This window comes from Helicoverpa zea, chromosome 5 (genome assembly GCF_022581195.2).
Source record: "Helicoverpa zea isolate HzStark_Cry1AcR chromosome 5, ilHelZeax1.1, whole genome shotgun sequence".
In the NCBI taxonomy this organism is placed as follows: Eukaryota; Metazoa; Arthropoda; class Insecta; order Lepidoptera; family Noctuidae; genus Helicoverpa; species Helicoverpa zea.
In genome coordinates, this window is record NC_061456.1 from 7,826,366 (window position 1) to 7,844,899 (window position 18,534).

The 18,534-nt window shown below is 37.1% G+C and overlaps 4 protein-coding genes across 5 annotated transcripts; 1 reads left to right on the plus strand and 3 right to left on the minus strand.

Annotated features, from left to right (window-relative positions):
* Positions 1–1,543: 1,543 nt before the first annotated feature.
* On the minus strand, positions 1,544–2,844 carry LOC124630504 (NADH dehydrogenase [ubiquinone] 1 beta subcomplex subunit 7). Its single transcript, XM_047164443.1, has 3 exons — positions 2,587–2,844; positions 2,137–2,305; positions 1,544–1,694 (listed from the first exon to the last, which is right to left on the minus strand). The coding sequence occupies exons 1-3, from the start codon at positions 2,693–2,695 to the stop codon at positions 1,616–1,618; spliced, it is 357 nt and encodes a 118-aa protein (XP_047020399.1). The 5' UTR covers positions 2,696–2,844; the 3' UTR covers positions 1,544–1,615.
* Positions 2,292–4,528, plus strand: LOC124630502 (serine/threonine-protein kinase Nek8-like). 2 transcript variants are annotated; one of them, XM_047164441.1, is made up of 6 exons: positions 2,292–2,372; positions 3,358–3,448; positions 3,522–3,692; positions 3,766–3,926; positions 4,003–4,153; positions 4,243–4,528. In XM_047164441.1, exons 2-6 carry the CDS (start codon positions 3,395–3,397, stop codon positions 4,483–4,485), a joined length of 780 nt encoding a protein of 259 aa, XP_047020397.1. In that variant the 5' UTR covers positions 2,292–2,372; positions 3,358–3,394; the 3' UTR covers positions 4,486–4,528. The 2 variants fall into 2 exon arrangements, with proteins under 2 accessions (XP_047020397.1, XP_047020396.1); XM_047164440.1 differs by lacking the exon at positions 2,292–2,372 and adding an exon at positions 2,973–3,261.
* LOC124630503 (U2 small nuclear ribonucleoprotein A') lies at positions 4,518–6,909 on the minus strand. Its single transcript, XM_047164442.1, has 6 exons — positions 6,699–6,909; positions 6,404–6,551; positions 6,110–6,274; positions 5,775–5,959; positions 5,447–5,596; positions 4,518–4,972 (listed from the first exon to the last, which is right to left on the minus strand). Exons 1-6 carry the CDS (start codon positions 6,778–6,780, stop codon positions 4,926–4,928), a joined length of 777 nt encoding a protein of 258 aa, XP_047020398.1. The 5' UTR covers positions 6,781–6,909; the 3' UTR covers positions 4,518–4,925.
* A 1,220-nt stretch (positions 6,910–8,129) lies between these two features.
* On the minus strand, positions 8,130–11,539 carry LOC124630325. The gene is made up of 2 exons (XM_047164182.1): positions 11,386–11,539; positions 8,130–10,935 (listed from the first exon to the last, which is right to left on the minus strand). Exon 2 carries the CDS (start codon positions 10,927–10,929, stop codon positions 8,608–8,610), a length of 2,322 nt encoding a protein of 773 aa, XP_047020138.1. The 5' UTR covers positions 10,930–10,935; positions 11,386–11,539; the 3' UTR covers positions 8,130–8,607.
* Positions 11,540–18,534: the final 6,995 nt, after the last annotated feature.

The following is an 18,534-nucleotide window of genomic DNA, read 5'->3' on the forward strand; positions in this document are numbered from 1 at the left end:
TCATGGCAACATTATTGATTTTCTCCATGGGGTTGACATATCATTTAATTGTCTATGAAACGGTTTAGATACCATAGTGAAAAGTTTAGAGAGGTCCACCAGTGTATTTTTAATTTTGTTTGAGAATTTTGCAAATCAACTAGGTAAAGTTGTTATCATATAACTAATCAAGCCACATTTATGTTCATGTGAAGCTCAGTAATTATTTATTGCTATAGAGGTATTCTTTTCATCAGAGAATATCAGGATCAGGATTACGAACAAGATGGAAGGAACTTATAATGTCTCTTCCAGACCTCGGGACTATAGAGTCCAAGATTTTTGGGAGGCGAACGTGGGGCCGAAGCCAACACGCTGAAGCCCTTTTGAGACAACTTTAATGAAATGGTGACACAAAACCGACGATTATCCCTGTATACACTATAGAAATGTACCCAAGGACAATCCCCGGTTCTGTGCTAAACTATTGCTAACTATGGATGAAAACTACTTAGGCTATTGTGATGGGATGCTAATGGACTAGGAATGGGGAAACTACGGGAACTATGGCACCTGCCGATGACAATGTATTAAATACATGTTAAAATGGCAGGTGGAGACTCGCCAACTCACTTACTGGGCCCCCGGGAATCAGTCACTGAAAAGCAACAAGAGGGCAACAGGGACATGAGCGGCTGAGAAGGGTGAGGATACCTCGGCGGACTTTAAACGCAGATCACGCGCTCCCTGTGGGTCCAGCATCACCGGCCCACTCGCCACTTACCACGAGGCACCTACCCTCCGAGCAGGACTAACCTTGCTCTAGCGACTCCACTCTGACCGGCCGATGAAGGCAAGCCAAGACGCGGGAGACCTATCCCCCGTCATGCTTCACTCCGGCAAGCCGGAGGTGGGGGACAGTATACTCTCCCTGGAGCACTCGGATATATAGCCCCGCGGGGTCGCTACTCCCCGTCATCCGCCTCAGATGCCCTGCGGGGCGAACTTATAATTATTAATAAAAAATTGTCTTGATTGTAGACAGACAGGGATTTTAAAATAACTAATTATTACATAGGAGAATGTCTAGACGCCTTTCCGTTTCTAAAAGAAAACTACCTACCTAAAATAATATAAAGACGTGAGACAGTAGTGCCATCTTGACCCTGAAGAGGGTATCAAATAATAGGGTGAGAGCAGAATGTGCGGATGTTTTTCAAATTATTTAGTAAGAAAGATCCTGAGATAACAGCGTGTAGAAAGAAAATTTTGTAAGCTCGTCTAGTTTTACATTCAAAGAAATGGTAGCTAGTTAGTTTAGTTATAAATATTAGCTTCATATCAAAAAGTATTTATCTGGAGCATTACCTATATATTGTTATCAACGTAATTTCCTATTTTAGACTCATAATAAAAGATTTTGGCAACATAATATTAAACAGACATTTGTAAGGTCTTTTTGGTGGTCATTCCAAGAAGGTTGTTCCATTGTAAAAAGGAAAAAAAGAAATGGATTACTTAACAAAATACACAAGGAGAATAGGGGTTTTATAAACAAATAATATTTAGCGGTTTTTATGGTCTATTTACACCCTTTTACAACATAATTTTCTAATAAATATGATGGATATAACTTTTATGCAACACCAACAAGCCGCTTTTCACGAAGCCGGAGACGACGCTCGCGTTCAAATTCTTTCATGCGGATTATATAGCTGTAACAATGGATTATTATGTAGTCACTGCTGTAGGTACTTATTACTTTTGTAAAAAGAATAGTTCTAACTCTTGTTTGGGAAAGTGAACAGAGGGCAAAATTGTATGAACCTAAATAAGAGTTAGATTTTATGTCAACTTAGCCTAAAGACCTAAAGCATAACACCTCCTTTAAAACATTGTATAGGACAAACTCTTCAGAATAATTTTGATCAGCCATTTGGTTAACATTACAGGAAAAAATAATGTCAATGTGACAAAAACAAATCAAATCAGTGTTGAATGTTTTTGTGATAAAACTGATAGACAAGTTTATGCTAAAACCTAAATAAAGCTTTATAAAAGCTTAATTTTATGAATCTCCTAACCCAAAAAATTAAGATTTGAAACTGATAATCATTTTATAATGTACAAGTGAGTTATGACAGTGTGTGGACATACTCATCCTTTTCGCAGGTCAAATAGGCATGTCTCTCATGGGCACACTTGTACAAGAGTGGCATATTCTTGTAGCGGCAGGACTGGTAGTCCAGCAAGTAATGAGCACAATAGTCACGGTTTTGATGTGGGATCTTGGCAGAAATTAGATCTTCCTCACGAGCAACCATTACTGAAAAATAAACAGTTGTCCATATGAAGTATTGCTTTGTTGGAGAATCATCTTTTAATAAGTGAAAGTAGGTACTAATCGTCTGTTGCTTCAGTATTGTATTTAAATTTAAATTGTCTTTAATTTCCAAACATTTCAAGTATCAATAACACTTTGTTTTGACTGCTACATAACCTAAACAAAAATTATGTAACTCTTACTTTTGATTGAATTTATAACATAGAATACTGAAAACATGATCATGATGAAGAGTTCGTTATCGGGCGTAATTTACACTTTACCTCTTGGTTTTCGCTCTTGATCAAATCCGATATGAGGGTCGAATGTTGGTTGATCATTCATTTGAAGACCAACATTCCGTGTGCCCAAAGTTCCCATAATTTGACCCATTTTTCTGGTCCAGATATTGTTCCTTGATAGTAATTAACAAATAAGGCCTTTACAAGCCTTAGGCCTTAAATTATTTACAAATTTTGATTTTATATCCAGCTGATTGGGAAAAGTCAGTCAGGCAGCGCTAGAGATGCGCTACCTAGTGTTGTGAGATAATTGTTTATATCGACTAACTTGCGCTGTAGATGTAGTAGAGTCGCGTAATATACATATATTTATTGTAAAAATACGTGAATATTTTGTCCTCTCTGTAATATCGCTGCCACTGCTGCAAATCAATACTTGTATTCAGTGAGGATACAAGAATTTCATCTATGACTCTACAATAAAAAATAGAAATCCTCTATTCCTTCTCGATACTGTGTCCATCACTGAAAGTGCTGCCGGAAAGCGGGTAGTTTAAAATATTTGTTTGTTATTCTGATGTGATACTAATGGTCACAGATTTAAATGACTTTCATTTTGATTTAATTACGTAAAGCAATAAAAATGGACTGTATAACAAAAAGATTTAAAAATCAAAACCTGAACGTCTTAAAAACAGTTGGTAAAGGGACTTACGGGTACGTACACGTTATTTTAAGACTTGCAATAAAGGGATGATTTATACGCATTTGTTATACTTAGTACAAAGTAAAGCTTTATTTTGTGATTTTCAGAAATGTATATTTATGTGAAAAGCGAGATAGTCCTCAGATGACGATAGTTAAGGATATAGAATTAAATATTAAGCTTCAAGATCATAAACAGGTACTTAACTACTTCTTGCAACTCAAACTAAAGAGGTAGTCAGTAGTTTTATTTAGATAGTTTAATTTTACAGGATATAGCAAATGAAGTCAAGATTTTATCCTCTCTGAATCACTCGAATATCATAAAATGTTATGCATGTTACTATACTGATAACCATGTAATGATATCCATGGAATATGCCACTAGCGGGAATCTAGCGGAGTATATGTATCAGAGGTGTCCCAACTTATTGCAACAACAGGTGAGTGGGTACCTACTAAGAAGAAATATTTATTTTTCGTTTCACTTGTTTTTCACTACTGTTATGGTTGCAGGAAATACTTTTTTATTTTTGCCAAGTACTGTTAGGAGTAAACTACATCCATAGCAAAAATATAATCCATAGAGATTTGAAAGCAGAAAATATTCTCTTGACTGGCAAAAATGGTGTAGTGGTCAAGATAGGTGACTTCGGAATATCTAAAATGTTGGCAAGGTGGGTAGATGTCAGTAAAGTTGTTTACCTATCATAAGGGTAATTTAAGTGTTAAAGTATTATTAAATCTTTTCAGTGCTAAGAAAACATCGACTGTTATAGGCACGCCTTATTACTTGGCCCCAGAACTGTGCGAAGGTAAACCATACTGTAGCAAAAGTGACGTATGGGCGCTTGGTTGTTTACTTTATGAGATGTGTACACACAAGAGGGCATTCGATGCTGAGGTAAGCTCGCCATAAAATTATGTACACAGTTTTCAGACAGCGTCATGTCTAGTGCAAGTGCACTGATATTTTTTTTTTTTGGTTTGCAGACACTAGTTGGCTTAGTGAAGGCCATTACGAGTGGCAACGTACATCCAATTGATTTGACCATATATGACAGAAGCATGCAGGACATCGTTGACGCAATGCTTTCAATATTGCCTGATAAAAGGCCTTCTATAAAAGATTTAATTGGACGAATGATACTTCTACCTGATATTTATACTGTGTATTTAGATGCTGGCAATGACGAATTATTATATTTAAAAGCAAAACAATTTTTATATAAATGACAATTAAATCGTGAAAATAAATAATAAGACAATTTGATGGGAATTTCGTTTTATTGGAAAAATAGAAGTGAACAGTTGTAGTATGGAGTTCTTTTCAGGTAACATCGTAAAACCAGTAGATATAAAAAAATGGCTTTTCATGAAATTGGGTTATGCCACTTTGGCACTCAAAAACAGAGCTTATTTGTGAAATTCAGTAATATTTGTAGCAGTTTTTGTTTTAGGAGTAGGTATCTGTTCTTTCACTCAATAACCTTTTAGTGTAGTATCAGTCTTAAAAGCTAAATATGTAGTGTAGAACTCAACTCTGTTCTTACCAGCTTAACATAATCGCAATCCGTTTGATTAAAACTAAGAAAAAAAAGTAAATATCATGCTGTATTATCTGTTCTATACAGCAAAATAAGGAAAGTCTGTAATTTTTGTGTTAGTTAACCTCTTTACTGGCCATTTGCTTGATCCGTCTCCATCTCCTCCTCTTCATCTTCTGGAATCATAAGAATTCGTACATTTGGTTGTCAGTTCTCAAAAATACTTTAACTTCCCCATATCTGCTTAAAGTCAGAAGACTGATTGGGTGATTGGAACAGAGAAAAAGAAAAGTTCACAAAAATAAGTAAAGCTGCTCAAATTCTCAATTTGAACCTAAAAATGTAATTTGGTATAGCTACAGTGATTAAATCACATGGTATCTCTGCATAAGAAAATGTCTGCGGCATAGGAAACAAGACTGGATTGGGATGTGACCACAACTATTCTGTCAAGAGTACACCACTACAGGAATAACTGTTCAGATGGAGAACAGATAGGGTGAGTGAGTTGCACCATTTATTCAGCCGTGAAATTGCCGCCCAATGGTCAAATCAATGGTTCAGTAATAGTTGACTAGTGCAACTCACTGTAAGATGCTTGATAATGCCAATCTGTAGACTATTCAAACCTATATAATAATGAATCTTACGTTGGCCATTTGGCTGTGCTGACGGTTGTAACGGTTTCTGTCCAGGAATCTGGCCTGACTGAAGCATTCTCGTCAACCTCTCCACTTCTTGCAGAGATGAAGCATTCTTGATGGCTTCACGAATCTTGTGGATCTCTTGTGGAGTGAGATCTGTAACAGAAATGGTATCTTAAACCTTACTGATCGCACCCATGTAGCTCCTAGTGGATACGTAAAGGTTTAAAACTCTCCAAAAAGTCTTAAAGGAGTAATATCAGTTTTTTTATATTTTGTGTCCAGATTAAATCAAACAAAATTTTTATATACAAAAACATAAATGTAAACTTACTTGTAACTTTAGGATCAGGCATATTTCCACCAGGAACAAACGTCTTTGCCTTCCTTGTAATTTCTTTTTGCATCTCTTTTCCTTTTTTACTTTTGAACAATGCATTTGCTTCATCTCTTTCTTTTTGTTTAATTTTTCTAAAATCTAGTAACCTGAGCTCTGGGAATTTGAAAGCTACATATGCTCTGCAAATATAAAAGGGAATAGATTGAGGAATATGGAAAATCAGCAGAAGTTGTTGTATACAAGCTACGCTAGCTACTTGATGCTGTGAACTCTCACTAAGCAGTTTTATCAACATATTTTACGTATTACAGAGGGAAAATGACATGTACCTGTAATGCTGTTTGTTTGAGACTGGGTTATGCAGCAGCGAAAGTGCTCTGAGCTTAGGCAGTGTGACTAGAGGGTCTAAATCACCCAGTTCACTAATATTGTTGTTTGTCAACACCAGGGACTCCAAATTAGGTATGTATTGCTCCAAATTTTCACCGATTCTCCTGTAATTAAAGTATGTATGGTTTATTATGACCATTTGAACTACAATTTTATGAGAAATAAGGGTTAAATAAGTATGTTCATGATTTCTGAGATTGCTGGTGGGTAGGTGTATGTATTTCGGTACTTACACAATTCTGTTGTTATTTAACAACAAGCATTTGATCCTTTTTAGTAGTGGGAATCCGTCCAGTTTTCTGATATCATTATCTGAGAAGTCGATGGTGTCGAACTGGTCCAATGTTGCGCCCATATTCTCAATTTGCGGTATTTTGTAACCTATAAGGCGGGAAGATAGATATAGATAGACAGATAGAATGCAAATTAAATACAATAAAATGTAATATCATTTTGTTATCCTTATTAATTAAGATATTAATACAATATTAAATACAAAATTCCCTAATTTCAAGTCCAAATACTAACCTCTAAGATCTAATTCGCGATCACGACATGGATTCATGTATTGCATAGAGTTTTGTATCAACTCTGTCGTAAGCTTAACCATTTTGGATGATTAACTAAAACACAGATAGAATTAATTAATACTTCGATAATTAAACAAAATACGGCAAAACGAATATTTATTTTCGTAGCGTTGCGTCGCGTCGTCGCATTTGTCAAAATTGTCAAATTGATTTTGAAGTTTCGTTGAACAGTGTTGCCAAAGCTCTAAATCTATATATCTAAAAAAGCTACGTCTTTCTATACATACAAATGTATCTTTTTTTCATTTGGACCAACTGATTTGAAAATTTTTAATTTCATTTGAAAGGATAATCTTCCCGATTAGTATTTTTGTCATCCAGGTCTCCATGGTCAGATAGGATTTGGAAACTTGAGAGTTGAGGGAACTCCTCAACTGTATTAGGTACGTGTTATTGCTTAATTTATTCGTATTAAGTACTGAGAATTTTACTACACATTGCCATTGCGCGGACGAAGTGTATGAACTTACACGAACTTAGATACGCTGATTTTGAACACCGGCACTAGTAAGGGAGAAACCAGCAGTCGTCAGTCAGTAGGTTCAGGTAGCGGTACCGAAAGCTTACCGTGCGGTGCCCCTATTTCCTTGGCACCTGTGTACGCCGCACACTTCGCAAGCAGGGCGGCTCGGCCCTATTTATACGTATACCTTCGAAAAATATATGAATGCTTGTATCTACGAGCATATTAATTTCATATACTAGAATGGTGAAATAGGAAATATATCTATAGCTTTGCATTGGTCACCAATGCCCCACTCAAGCCCTTGAGGCCCTACCTGCACTTTCTTTATAGGAAAAAATGTTTAACGTTAAGGACTTTAAGCCTTTTCTAAATATGGTAATGAGTTCAACCCCTAATCTTTTTTGTGCATAAGGCGTAGCAAGGGCTGTTGACGAGTAATGTCTCCGGTAGCCGGTAATAATGCGTGATTGGGGAGATTGAAAGAGATTAAGGAGCTTGTATCGTAAGCTTGTTTTAGTAAGCATTCAGATACGCAGTTACGCACCATTTCACTACTACTGAGTAGGCACTATACCTACACACACTCAACCACATATGCAGCTATAGCTAGGGGAAGATGGGGGACAGTGAATCATTTTTTTTTCGAAGCGCCTGTATTACGGAATTTTAAGCTATAAGTACTGCGTTTTTGAATGATTCAGCTATAAATATATCTGTCTATTGAAAAAAAACGTCAACGGCCATATTACACAATAAATTAATGAGATATAACCGTTTTTTTTAAAGTGGTAATTGATTCACTGTGACCCATATTTGGGATACAGTGAATCATTGGGTTGGGCACACTGGATCATATGGGGTACACAGGATCATCATTATTATAATAGTAATAAAACACAATTATAGACACAATATTTATTATTTATTGCGTAATGAGATCAAATAATACTTTCAGTTGAGCAACACTATTGTTGCAAGTCAAAATCAAATGAAGAACTCCCTCTAAATAAAAATTAAACTCTAAGTAAATTAAACTAGGTAACTACCGTTTTTGAACAAAAAGACAACAAAAATTAAATTCTAAAATAGTGCTTCACATTGAATCACTGAACAATGATATTCAATATTTAATTAGGTAAACATTTTATACTTTGAAAGTAATGAAATAAACTAACTATGAGTAGGTAGACTAGATCCGTCAAAATACCCTTAAGGAACACTTTATAATAAGCAATTTGTTAGCCACTTTGACATAAAATTCAAATTTTAATAAAGAAAACTCAACAATAACATCCTATGAGTAGATAATCAACATAAAAAAATATTAACGCAGATCTATTCTACAAACATTTAACATCTTATGAGTAGAAAAGAAAACTAATTAACGTAGATCTATTCTAGAGAAGTCCATATCAAATTGGTACAACCCTTGTACTCTTTTAGTACTCCCACTAAATCCAGGCTGAGGCAACACTAGTTTAATATCATATTTATTAACAGTAGCTATATCTGGAACATTAGGCAAACAAAATTTATTTGGATTCTTTGCAGACTTTCTAAGAAAGCTAACTTCTACATCTTCATTAATTATTCCTATAACTTTTGCTACATAATAGACTTTTTTCCCTCTCACTTGAAATTCGACCAGTACAAATCTTCCCTCTTCTGGCAAATTTTGTAATAAAGGAAAGTTATTAGGATCCACAACATCAATTTTATCATCGTCTTCATCAAAAGTAGGCTCTTCCTCTGAATAAAGACTCATACGCTCCTCTTCTTCACTATCACTGTCGCTTTCTAAGATTTTTCTTTTTACTACGTTAACAGACTTCTTTTTATTTTTTTGTTTATTTTTTTCTTCAGCTCTCTGTTCTATTTCATTTTTATAAGGTGTATCTGTTGCGATCATACTTTTACCTCTACGTATAACAGATTTTCCTTTCTTTCGTGGTCCTGCTTTGGGTAATCCCTTAAATTCGAATGGACTAATGAATTTTTTAACACTGGGTGTTCTTTTGCTGCATGCTGGAGAGGAAACCTCCGAATTTATCGACTTTTTTTGCGGTAAATTATGAGGGGAGGGAGGAAGAGAACATAAAGATGAGGATGGAATCGGACTGGGATTTTTGGATGGTGTGCGATGAAATTTTGTTATGTCAATTGTGATATTCAAAGGTGCTGGACTAGTTCTGGTAGAGGAAACTGCTTGCAATGCGAGCTGGGAAAGTCGGTTTGGTTGGATAGAAATGTGTTCTTCAGAAGGATATTCACTCGTTATATTACCGGACAGTAAAACTGCTTGAGACAGTAAATTCACTGAAGAACTTGGGGTGTCAATAGAGTGTAATATTGTATCATTATGTATTATTGATGGAGATGGGGTCCTTGTTCTCACATCATTCTCATTGTTTAATCTTTCTTCTTCTGGTGGCACTATATTTTCTTTTTCTAATAGTCTGTTTGTTACCTCACTGGGCGCGAAATCATCATCAGAAAATATGTCTCTGTTAAAGGGGACAATCCCGGTTGCCTTAAAGGCATTACATATGTTATTTGGGGTCATTGCTTTCATATGTGCTTCTCTAACACACGCAGCTACTTCATAAATGGAGAAGGTCTTCCCGGGGTTCCGCATCATCCAGCTGTCAACAGCTTTGTTATATGCCGTTTTAAAAGGGCCAAAAACGCCAACATCTAATGGTTGTATCTTACCTGTTGTGTGTGGTGGAACAGTGAGTATAGTAACACCATTATCTTTGGCTAAATTAAGAGCTTCAATGCTGATGTGTGACTCATGGTTGTCTAAAATCAAGAGACTAGGGTTGTCTTTTCTGCTATTTGTGTGTGTAATAAAGTGTTTCATTGTTTTGACAAATAGTTCCTTATTCATCCATCCACTTTGCGTGGCCAATCCTAGTGTTCCAGTTGGTGCACCATTCAGCATATGATTTTTGAAGTGCACTCGCGGAAAAATCATTACTGGCGGTAACGTATTTCCTAACGCGTTGATTATATAACATGTTGTTACCAGAGTCCCTCTTTCTGCGCTTGTGACTTTTGACACCTGTTTTTGTCCCTTTAATGCCAAAACTTTAGCCGATTTTTGAACAGTCATAGTATTTGTCTCGTCAAGGTTATACACTCTAGTTCCATTCCCAAACATTTCGTGTCGAGACATTGCAGTTTCTAGGTTGTCATAAAACATAGTGACATTATGTCTATTGAACGATGTAGCCCGACTAAGGCTACACCCCTCAGGTGTCCTTAAAGTGATGTTTGGATACCTTTTTCGAAAACCATATAGCCATTCAACTCCTGCCTGCTTTGTATCATGCCATTTCTGAGGTACTTCTATATTATTAACGACAGCGGTTTCGTAAACAATTTTGCGAGCATCTAAAGTAGATAAACCATAAAATACTTTGCAACATTCTGCTATATATTCAGCCAGAACTTCTTCTTGGTCTGTAGTAAATATTTTACGCACACTGTAATTAGGTGTTAGCTTTTCCGAACTTAACGGATCTTCGTTGGTTGATTTTTTTATTTTTTCGTTGTATCTGTATAAAGTTGTGAAAGGGATGTTAGTGATTCTTGCAACAGCTCTTATTTTTTGCCCATTTTGTATCATTTGTAGGGCATTCCGCATTTCTTCTTCAGTGGTTAGACCTATACTGGTCTTTCTTTTCTTGTATCTCGGCATCTTTACCTTAAAAATACAATTCCATTAATAATAAATTATTCTGATTCACTGTGCCACAAAGGCATGAAAAAAACAATTGTATTTATGTAAGTACCTTACTGTAATTTTAAACATTTCGTAAAAACAATGTTTACAGTTAATTTTAATTTTGATTTCTACATAATTCTTTGGGTTTCGCTTATGATCCATTGTGCCCCCCTGATTTCTTCATTTGGGGAACAGTGGATCTCGATCCACTGTTTCCCAATTCAAAATGATTCAGTGAAACCCAAAGATACCTTCATCAAAAAAACAACCTTAAAAAAGTTTTTGTTGCGTATATCACAAGCATCTATTTACAAAATAACATCATAAACATTAAAGAGCAAGGCCTTAAGACAAAAATCCAGCTAATTTAATTTAATATGTTTAAAACACGTGTTCAAAAATAACCTTAAAATTTATTATCGTACTTACCTAGTCTCGAGATATTCGCCGCGCGGCCTCCCGCTTCGAAACACTGCGAGCAACTAGTTAGGCGCGGGGGGCACCGCTAGGTCATCAAACACACAAGCGCGTGAGTGTGTGCGTGCAATACATACAAAGTTATGCAAAGTGATTCACTGTGACCCACGATCCACTGTTACCCATCTTCCCCTACTTAACCATGGTACTAACCTACTAGTTAGGTAACTAATGGACACTATGGCTACAGCTCAGTGACCGAGAAAGGCTTATAAATGTAGATTCCCATGTAGGTAGATCCTATAAAGAAATCTCTGCCTAAGTAGTTACCTGCTTTACGTTGTTGGGTAGGTTGCACCTACCTATCTAATGATATCTACTCGTCTGATCAAGAAGTGGCTGATGGAAATTTAAGAATAATCGTCTAGTGATAGAGTTTATTCCCCAAATAAATAGCTAATGTCATGAGACGTGTAGGCGAAGAACATATTTTTCATGGGTTCACAGCTGCTGTTTTCTATACCGGTTAATACAGGTTTATTTTTATAACTTCTTTACGGCGCAGTAAAAACTGTAGAACCATTTTAAATTGAAGCGTAAATCCTTATGAACGTTGGTGTGGTAAAGGTCTTCTCGTTTTTCTACCGTAAATTAAGGTGGTTGTTTTCATCTACCTATTGCAAATCTTGTTACGCATTTTACTTCAAAATATTTTTTAGCTGCTTTAAAGCCGCTTTTTAGGGTTCCGTACCCAAAGGGTAAAACGGAACCCTATTGTTTTCGCTCCTCTGTCCGTCCGTCCGTCCGTCTGTCACCAGGCTGTATCTCATGAACCGTGATAGTTAGAGAGCTGAAATTTTCACAGATGATGTATTTCTGTTGCCGCTGTAACAACAAATACTGAAAACTAGAATTAAATACTTATTTTGGGGGCTCCCACACAAGAAACGTGTTTTTTTTGTTCGTTTTATAAATAATGGCACGGAACCCTTCGTGCGCGAGTCCGACTCGTACTTGGCCGGTTTTTAGCAGCAGGTGATCCTCTTTTGGGCCAAAGTTGATAACTCATTACATACCTAATCATGAATAGGTTTTTAAAATTTTACCTTTTAAAATTTTATTTAAATATTTCACGTATTTTCAGGCTTTCTTTAGCTGTAGGCAGGTTGCTAAGGTATTTAGTTGATAAGGTCCAACAGAGGACATCTTTCGGTTGAAACGATGAGGTGATGGTTTTTGTACTTAAAAGAACTCGAGGTATTAAATAGGCGTCGAAAATGCACATTGAAATACACCACGAAAAAAGTTTTCTGCCTGTATGACTATTAAATCCGCCAGAATTAATAAGAAAATCATATCATTTTAATATTTTCGTGCTGAAAAAATATAAGTGCCTACCTAATGACGATATTAAATCTGCGCCAAACTTTCTATCTAGTTTTAACTCAACGCCCTCCCTGAAGAAAATGAAAAAGAGGTTGGCGTTACCGAGTATTTCATAACCTTTCCAATTATGAACTATTTCAGTGTTTTTAATAACCTATTCTAAAATACACACTACGTTTAGAATATGTTTAGATACACGTATGCAAGACACATTTCAGTTAATTAGTCACTTCATCTGCCTCCTACAAGTTCCAGAACATTCCAGCCAACACGACGGCAAACATACGAACTATTCATACTCCACTCAGCGGTAATATTTGCCCTACATATTTATATAGCTCTCTCGTAAATTGTCCCATTAGTTTCTCGATTTGCAAACACGAAAGCCATTACTAGTATTCGGAATTTGCTGTAATCTTCTTTGAGGGTCGGAATTAGCGCTACATGCCAAAACCCCCTCTATTTGCGAAGAGCTAGTGCTACTAAACTTGAATAAGTGAATTTACTAGACTGACTGAACTTCCTGAGAAGCGATCGACTTTAGGACAGTATGGATTGGCGATATCGATCATAATTTATCTAGATTGGTAGGGCTCAAATGGTATTTAACAATTGATGTAAAAATATCCGAGACACATATCTACTTTCCATTTGTATCATTCTTGCTACTTGTTTTCCTTATTGGAATAAAGAAACTTATTTTATTGTTACTTCAGATGTTAGAAGAGGAAACCGTTTTCGACAAAAATCTCCCCTTTCGTCTAATCCTAACAGTGTTTTCCGATATCCTTAAATGTTTAATTTAAGACGAGAGCTCTAAATTTGATTTAAGTAATCCCGAAGTAAGTACTTGGGACAACATCAAATAATCTTCGCTCGATAATTGTATTTACTGAAAAAATCATTGAAAGTGAATCGGCTTCAGGACAAGTGGCCTCGAGGGACAAAGTAAACAGACTGACCGTTGCATATCTGAGTGCTTAGTGCGAGTTTTCGTGAATTTTTTTACGGACTCACATGAGAGCGCGTATACTAAGATTTGTATGGAACAAAAACAGCTCCACCTAGTGTCAAAAATTGGAACCTGTTTTTGTTCCATACAAACAGTGTTGCCAACAGTTGTAGAAGCTTACCACCAGAGTCAACTTTTAAAACCACCAGAAAACCACTAACAAAAATTTATCCCACACTTAAAATCACCAAATTCACCACTAAAAAAATATTGTTTATATTTTATTGTAACCTAAAACAATTTAATCATCCAAAGATGTAACTCGGCAACGATAGAAAATTAAAACAGACAAAGCATTACATCTGTTTAGCAATTCATCCGACCCGATCCGAATCCTTCACAAATTATAATCGGCGTAGTAGTTTCACAAATTGTTTAGTTACGCATTTGACCAATGAATGAGTACTTAATATAATTATATAGTAGTCGTTCACCTTTTTGTTTTGTAGATGCTTTTTTGACATTCCGTGAGACTTCAAATCTCCATAGTAACTCCTTAAAGTTGTACCACAAAACTTACATTTCGCTACTTGACCCGCAGTACTTTCAACATTTCGCCACTAAATAGGGGACTTAAACCACCAGTATTAGTGGAAAATCCACTAAGTTGGCAACACTGCATACAAATCTTAGTATACGCGCTCTCACGTGAGTCCGTAAAAAAATTCACGAAAACTCGCACTAAGCACTCTGTTTATTTTAACCTGACAGTCTTCATTTACACGTTCACAGCGTTTTCTAAACAAAAACAAAACGCCATCATAAATAAAAATTAGGTTGAATAATCATACATCATTTTATCTGACAAACCAACGTAAATAAAATTATGAATGTTATTCAAATGTTTTCCATTTAAAAATCTTAACAACATTATCAAGTACGGGATCGTAACGGGTAGCCAGCCAATACCCGTTCCTCAAAAGTAAGTTCAAAAGACATGTTTTGAAGCAAACATACTCCCAGATTGTTGTATATTTTTAGGTATTTCATAATGTATTTATTGTTAATTCACAAATGCCAGATAGACTATCGGACTATCGTCTAATTAACAGTTTCAACCCTAACGATAATAAGTACCTAAACATTTCAAGTGTTCTTACCTAAAACGATAAATTATTATCTTGATCATACTTTGGAAACGTTCTACGAAAAACTACTATAAGTTTCATACTACATAGTTGTCTATTGCTAGCTATCCAAATGTTTTCTTCGAAGTTTATGCGAGGCCCAAACACGACAAAGTTTGAATGAGTGTATGCGTAATCCTCTATTTGCGTCTAATCCTATGAGTTGTTACAGAAAGATACAAGCAGGTAAATACCTGTGAATCTATCTTGCTTTTGGTTTTAATGCTAAAAGTTTGTTGAAGATTATTAATGGATTTGCTTACCTAGTTGGTTTTAGACAAATACTATTTATGATCGTCGAACAAAAAAGGTCAAACGCAGCTTTGTCAATTCTCATTATTTTTGAAATAGGCGATTATCACACTGCCCCGCATGATGCAGCGTAGTGCGTGGATGCGTTTTTTTCCGTTGCTTGTAAATATCTTCGTTTGTATGGAAAACACGCATAGTCCAACACACTGAAAATGCATCCACGCGCGTTCATGCGGATCACGCACATACATGCGGAGAAACACGCACCCCCGCGCGTAGGTGCGGGGCGAAACGCATGGTATGGCACACCGAATCCCGCATTGACGCGCGTGATTTTGAATGGGCGTGACGTGTATATTTGAAAATGGAACTCGATGAGAGCCGCCATGCGTGAATCTACAAAACGCACCTACGCGCGTGAGTGCGCGAAAAACCCGCACGATGATGCAGATCTGCACTCCCGCAGGAACGCGCGTAGGTGCGTCGACACGCAAGATGCAGCGTGATGCGGGGCAGTGTGAAGATCACCTTACCGTTTGTACGTAAACGTCGCTACAAAATAAGGGCTGGTATATAAATAGATGAAAATCAACTTTCTATATATGTCTGTATTATTTCTTTTCTAATCATTCATTAATTGTCATATGATGGAGAAAAAGAAACTGCATTCCAAAAAGGGATCCCGAGGGATGGTAACTAGGGCATGCAATACCGGTTTACCGGTTTCGGTTTTACCGGTAAAACCGCCCATTTTCGCGATTTTTAATTTACCGGTAAAAATAATATGTAACCGGTAATTTACCGGTTTATACGTTTTTGTGATAATATATAGCAATTGTTCATTTAACGTCAAATCTTCATTATGTGGCCTGAACATAATGTAATATTGCATACATTACATATTGTAAGAGTGTTATAGTTCGGCCATTCAGAGAATGCGTTCCTGACACGTCGCGATTGAACTGACGACGTAACTACATTCATTGATTATTGATATAATAATGTTGTTTTAATGCTCCTCAATTGTTAAAACGGTAAACAACCAGCAAAAATATTTTTATCGTAACTGCAACGCCATTGCAAAGTTACGTCGTCAGTTCAATCGCGACGTGTCAGGAACGCATTCTCTGAATGGCCGAACTATAAAGAAAAAAAGCGCGGGAAACCTGAACTTTGGCGGACGTGTTTTCTTTTGCTCGAGTTGAAAAATAATTTTTATATTGGATTAGATTAAGTTTTTGTATATATTCTATCCTAATATTTTGTAGTTTAGTTATAGTGTTAGTGTAAATTCTATTTGGTAAGTTTTTTATTTAGTTTCTTTTTATAACATGGATCCTCCGGATGATCCCGGAGGAACATTGCCGCCCGAAGTTGGGCATTATGTAACAGTGTCGAATAACGACACCGGAGTAGACACTGATGGCTCCGCCGTCAGTACTACTAATACAAAGAGAAAAAGGGTATCCACACGTAGCCTTTGCAAACAGTGTAATAAGAGAAGGCGCAAAAATGGCGCGAAAACTCAGTCGGACTGCAGTTGTGGCGTGGTGGACATGGAGACTGATAGTACGTCTGTTCCTATTGTTAGTTCGCATATTGATATCCCAAATGTATCTCCACAGAAACCGGTTTCGGTAGCCAGATTGGTATACAATTCTTCCGATGCGGCACCATTTCTTGTACATATACAGAGAGAGCAAACTGCTCCCAACGATAATAGCTACTTAAACCCAATTTCGTTTGGCAGGTTTTTAAGGAGGAATTCTTTTAAAGGCATTGTTAACGGTAGTTTAAAAAAAATTGGTCGCAATCGTCTGGTTGTATCTTTTACTACATACCTAGACGCCAACTCTTTTATTACCAATAGCTTATTAGAAAAAGAACATTTCAAAGCTTTCATTCCAACTTTCTCGGTGACCCGCATGGGCGTCGTTAGAGGCGTTCCCATGGAGTGGTCTGATGATGATGTCCTCGAAAATATTTCAGTCCCAATTGGTTGTGGAAAGATTTTAAAATTGAGGAGGATCAAACGTAAGACTGTTGTAGATGGCAAATCCGAGTTTAAAAACACTGAAACTGTTATATTAACTTTTGATGGTCAAGTGTTACCAAAGCGGGTGTATATGTGCTACACTTCATTAGCTGTAGATCTATACATTTACCCTACAATACAGTGCTATAATTGTTGTAGATATGGGCAGTGGCGGATTTACAAATTTGCCGCTAGTAGGCCATTCAATTTTTGCCGCCCCTAATGATTGTGAACTTAATGATATTTCTGTCAGTTACTAGATTATTTTTGCAACCCGCTATGTACCGAAGAGTTTAATGTTGACCTAACAAGTTTATCTGACAGCGACTTTAAAGGTTATGGCACATTATAGCGGCACCGCAACAGCACGGCTCCACACCAGCATTTAAGTTGTCATGCAATTTAGAGCATTAAATCGTGTATATTATAATATATTTCGTAATGTCAATATGAAAAAGCCAACGGCGAGCAGTCAGCGTGCTTGCCGCTCCCACACAACTCGACTCGCCGCCCGCGTGCTGCAAACGAGCGATCCTCATGCGTACAGCGCGCCGACGGCGTGCTAATTGCGCGCCGACTCCGAGCCGGCAGCGAAACAACGTCATTACGTCGTGTTCGATCATAACATCAATCATAATCGTCTTAAAATAATATTGAGTTTGCGGTGACAGCAAGCTTACACCTCGCGGCCGGCGCGCAGCCGGCGCGCCGACGGCGAGCGGACGGCGCGCCGACGGCGAGCGGACTGCGCGTGGTTGGCGCGCTGGCAGCTAGCCGTAGTCTTAATTCGAGGCGACGCCGTGCTGCAGCCGTGCTGTTGCGGTGCTGCTATAATGTGCCACAAGCTTAAAGCGTAAAACCTCTGTAACTTTTAAACGGCTCAATTGATTTTCATGAAACTCGCCCGTAAAACACCTGTAATACAAAAAAAATACTAAATTAAAATCGGTTCATTCGTTCGGGTAGGTACTATATCAGAGGCGCACCCATCGGGTGGCACCCCCCCAAAAAAACGACACAATATAATCACGGACTAAAATTGTAATTGAAGTACTTAAAAATTGTGTAGAAATCATTCATGGTGCTTTTTGCTAGGTTTAACATAAAGAAACCGGAGTCATACCACTGCAAAGTTATAAAGCGCTAACTAGTTTTATAGAAACCAGTGTCAAGTAAAAAAGCCGCGAGCGCAGCGAGCGCAAAATTTTTAAGATTTAGAACAGTAAAGTACCAAAACGAGTTTATAAAACCGGCCTAAAGTGAAAAAGTCGCGAGCGTAGCGAGCGCCAAATTTTTTGAGTTTTGAGGACACAAAAGCGAAATTATTTGGGACACAAAAGTCCTCCACC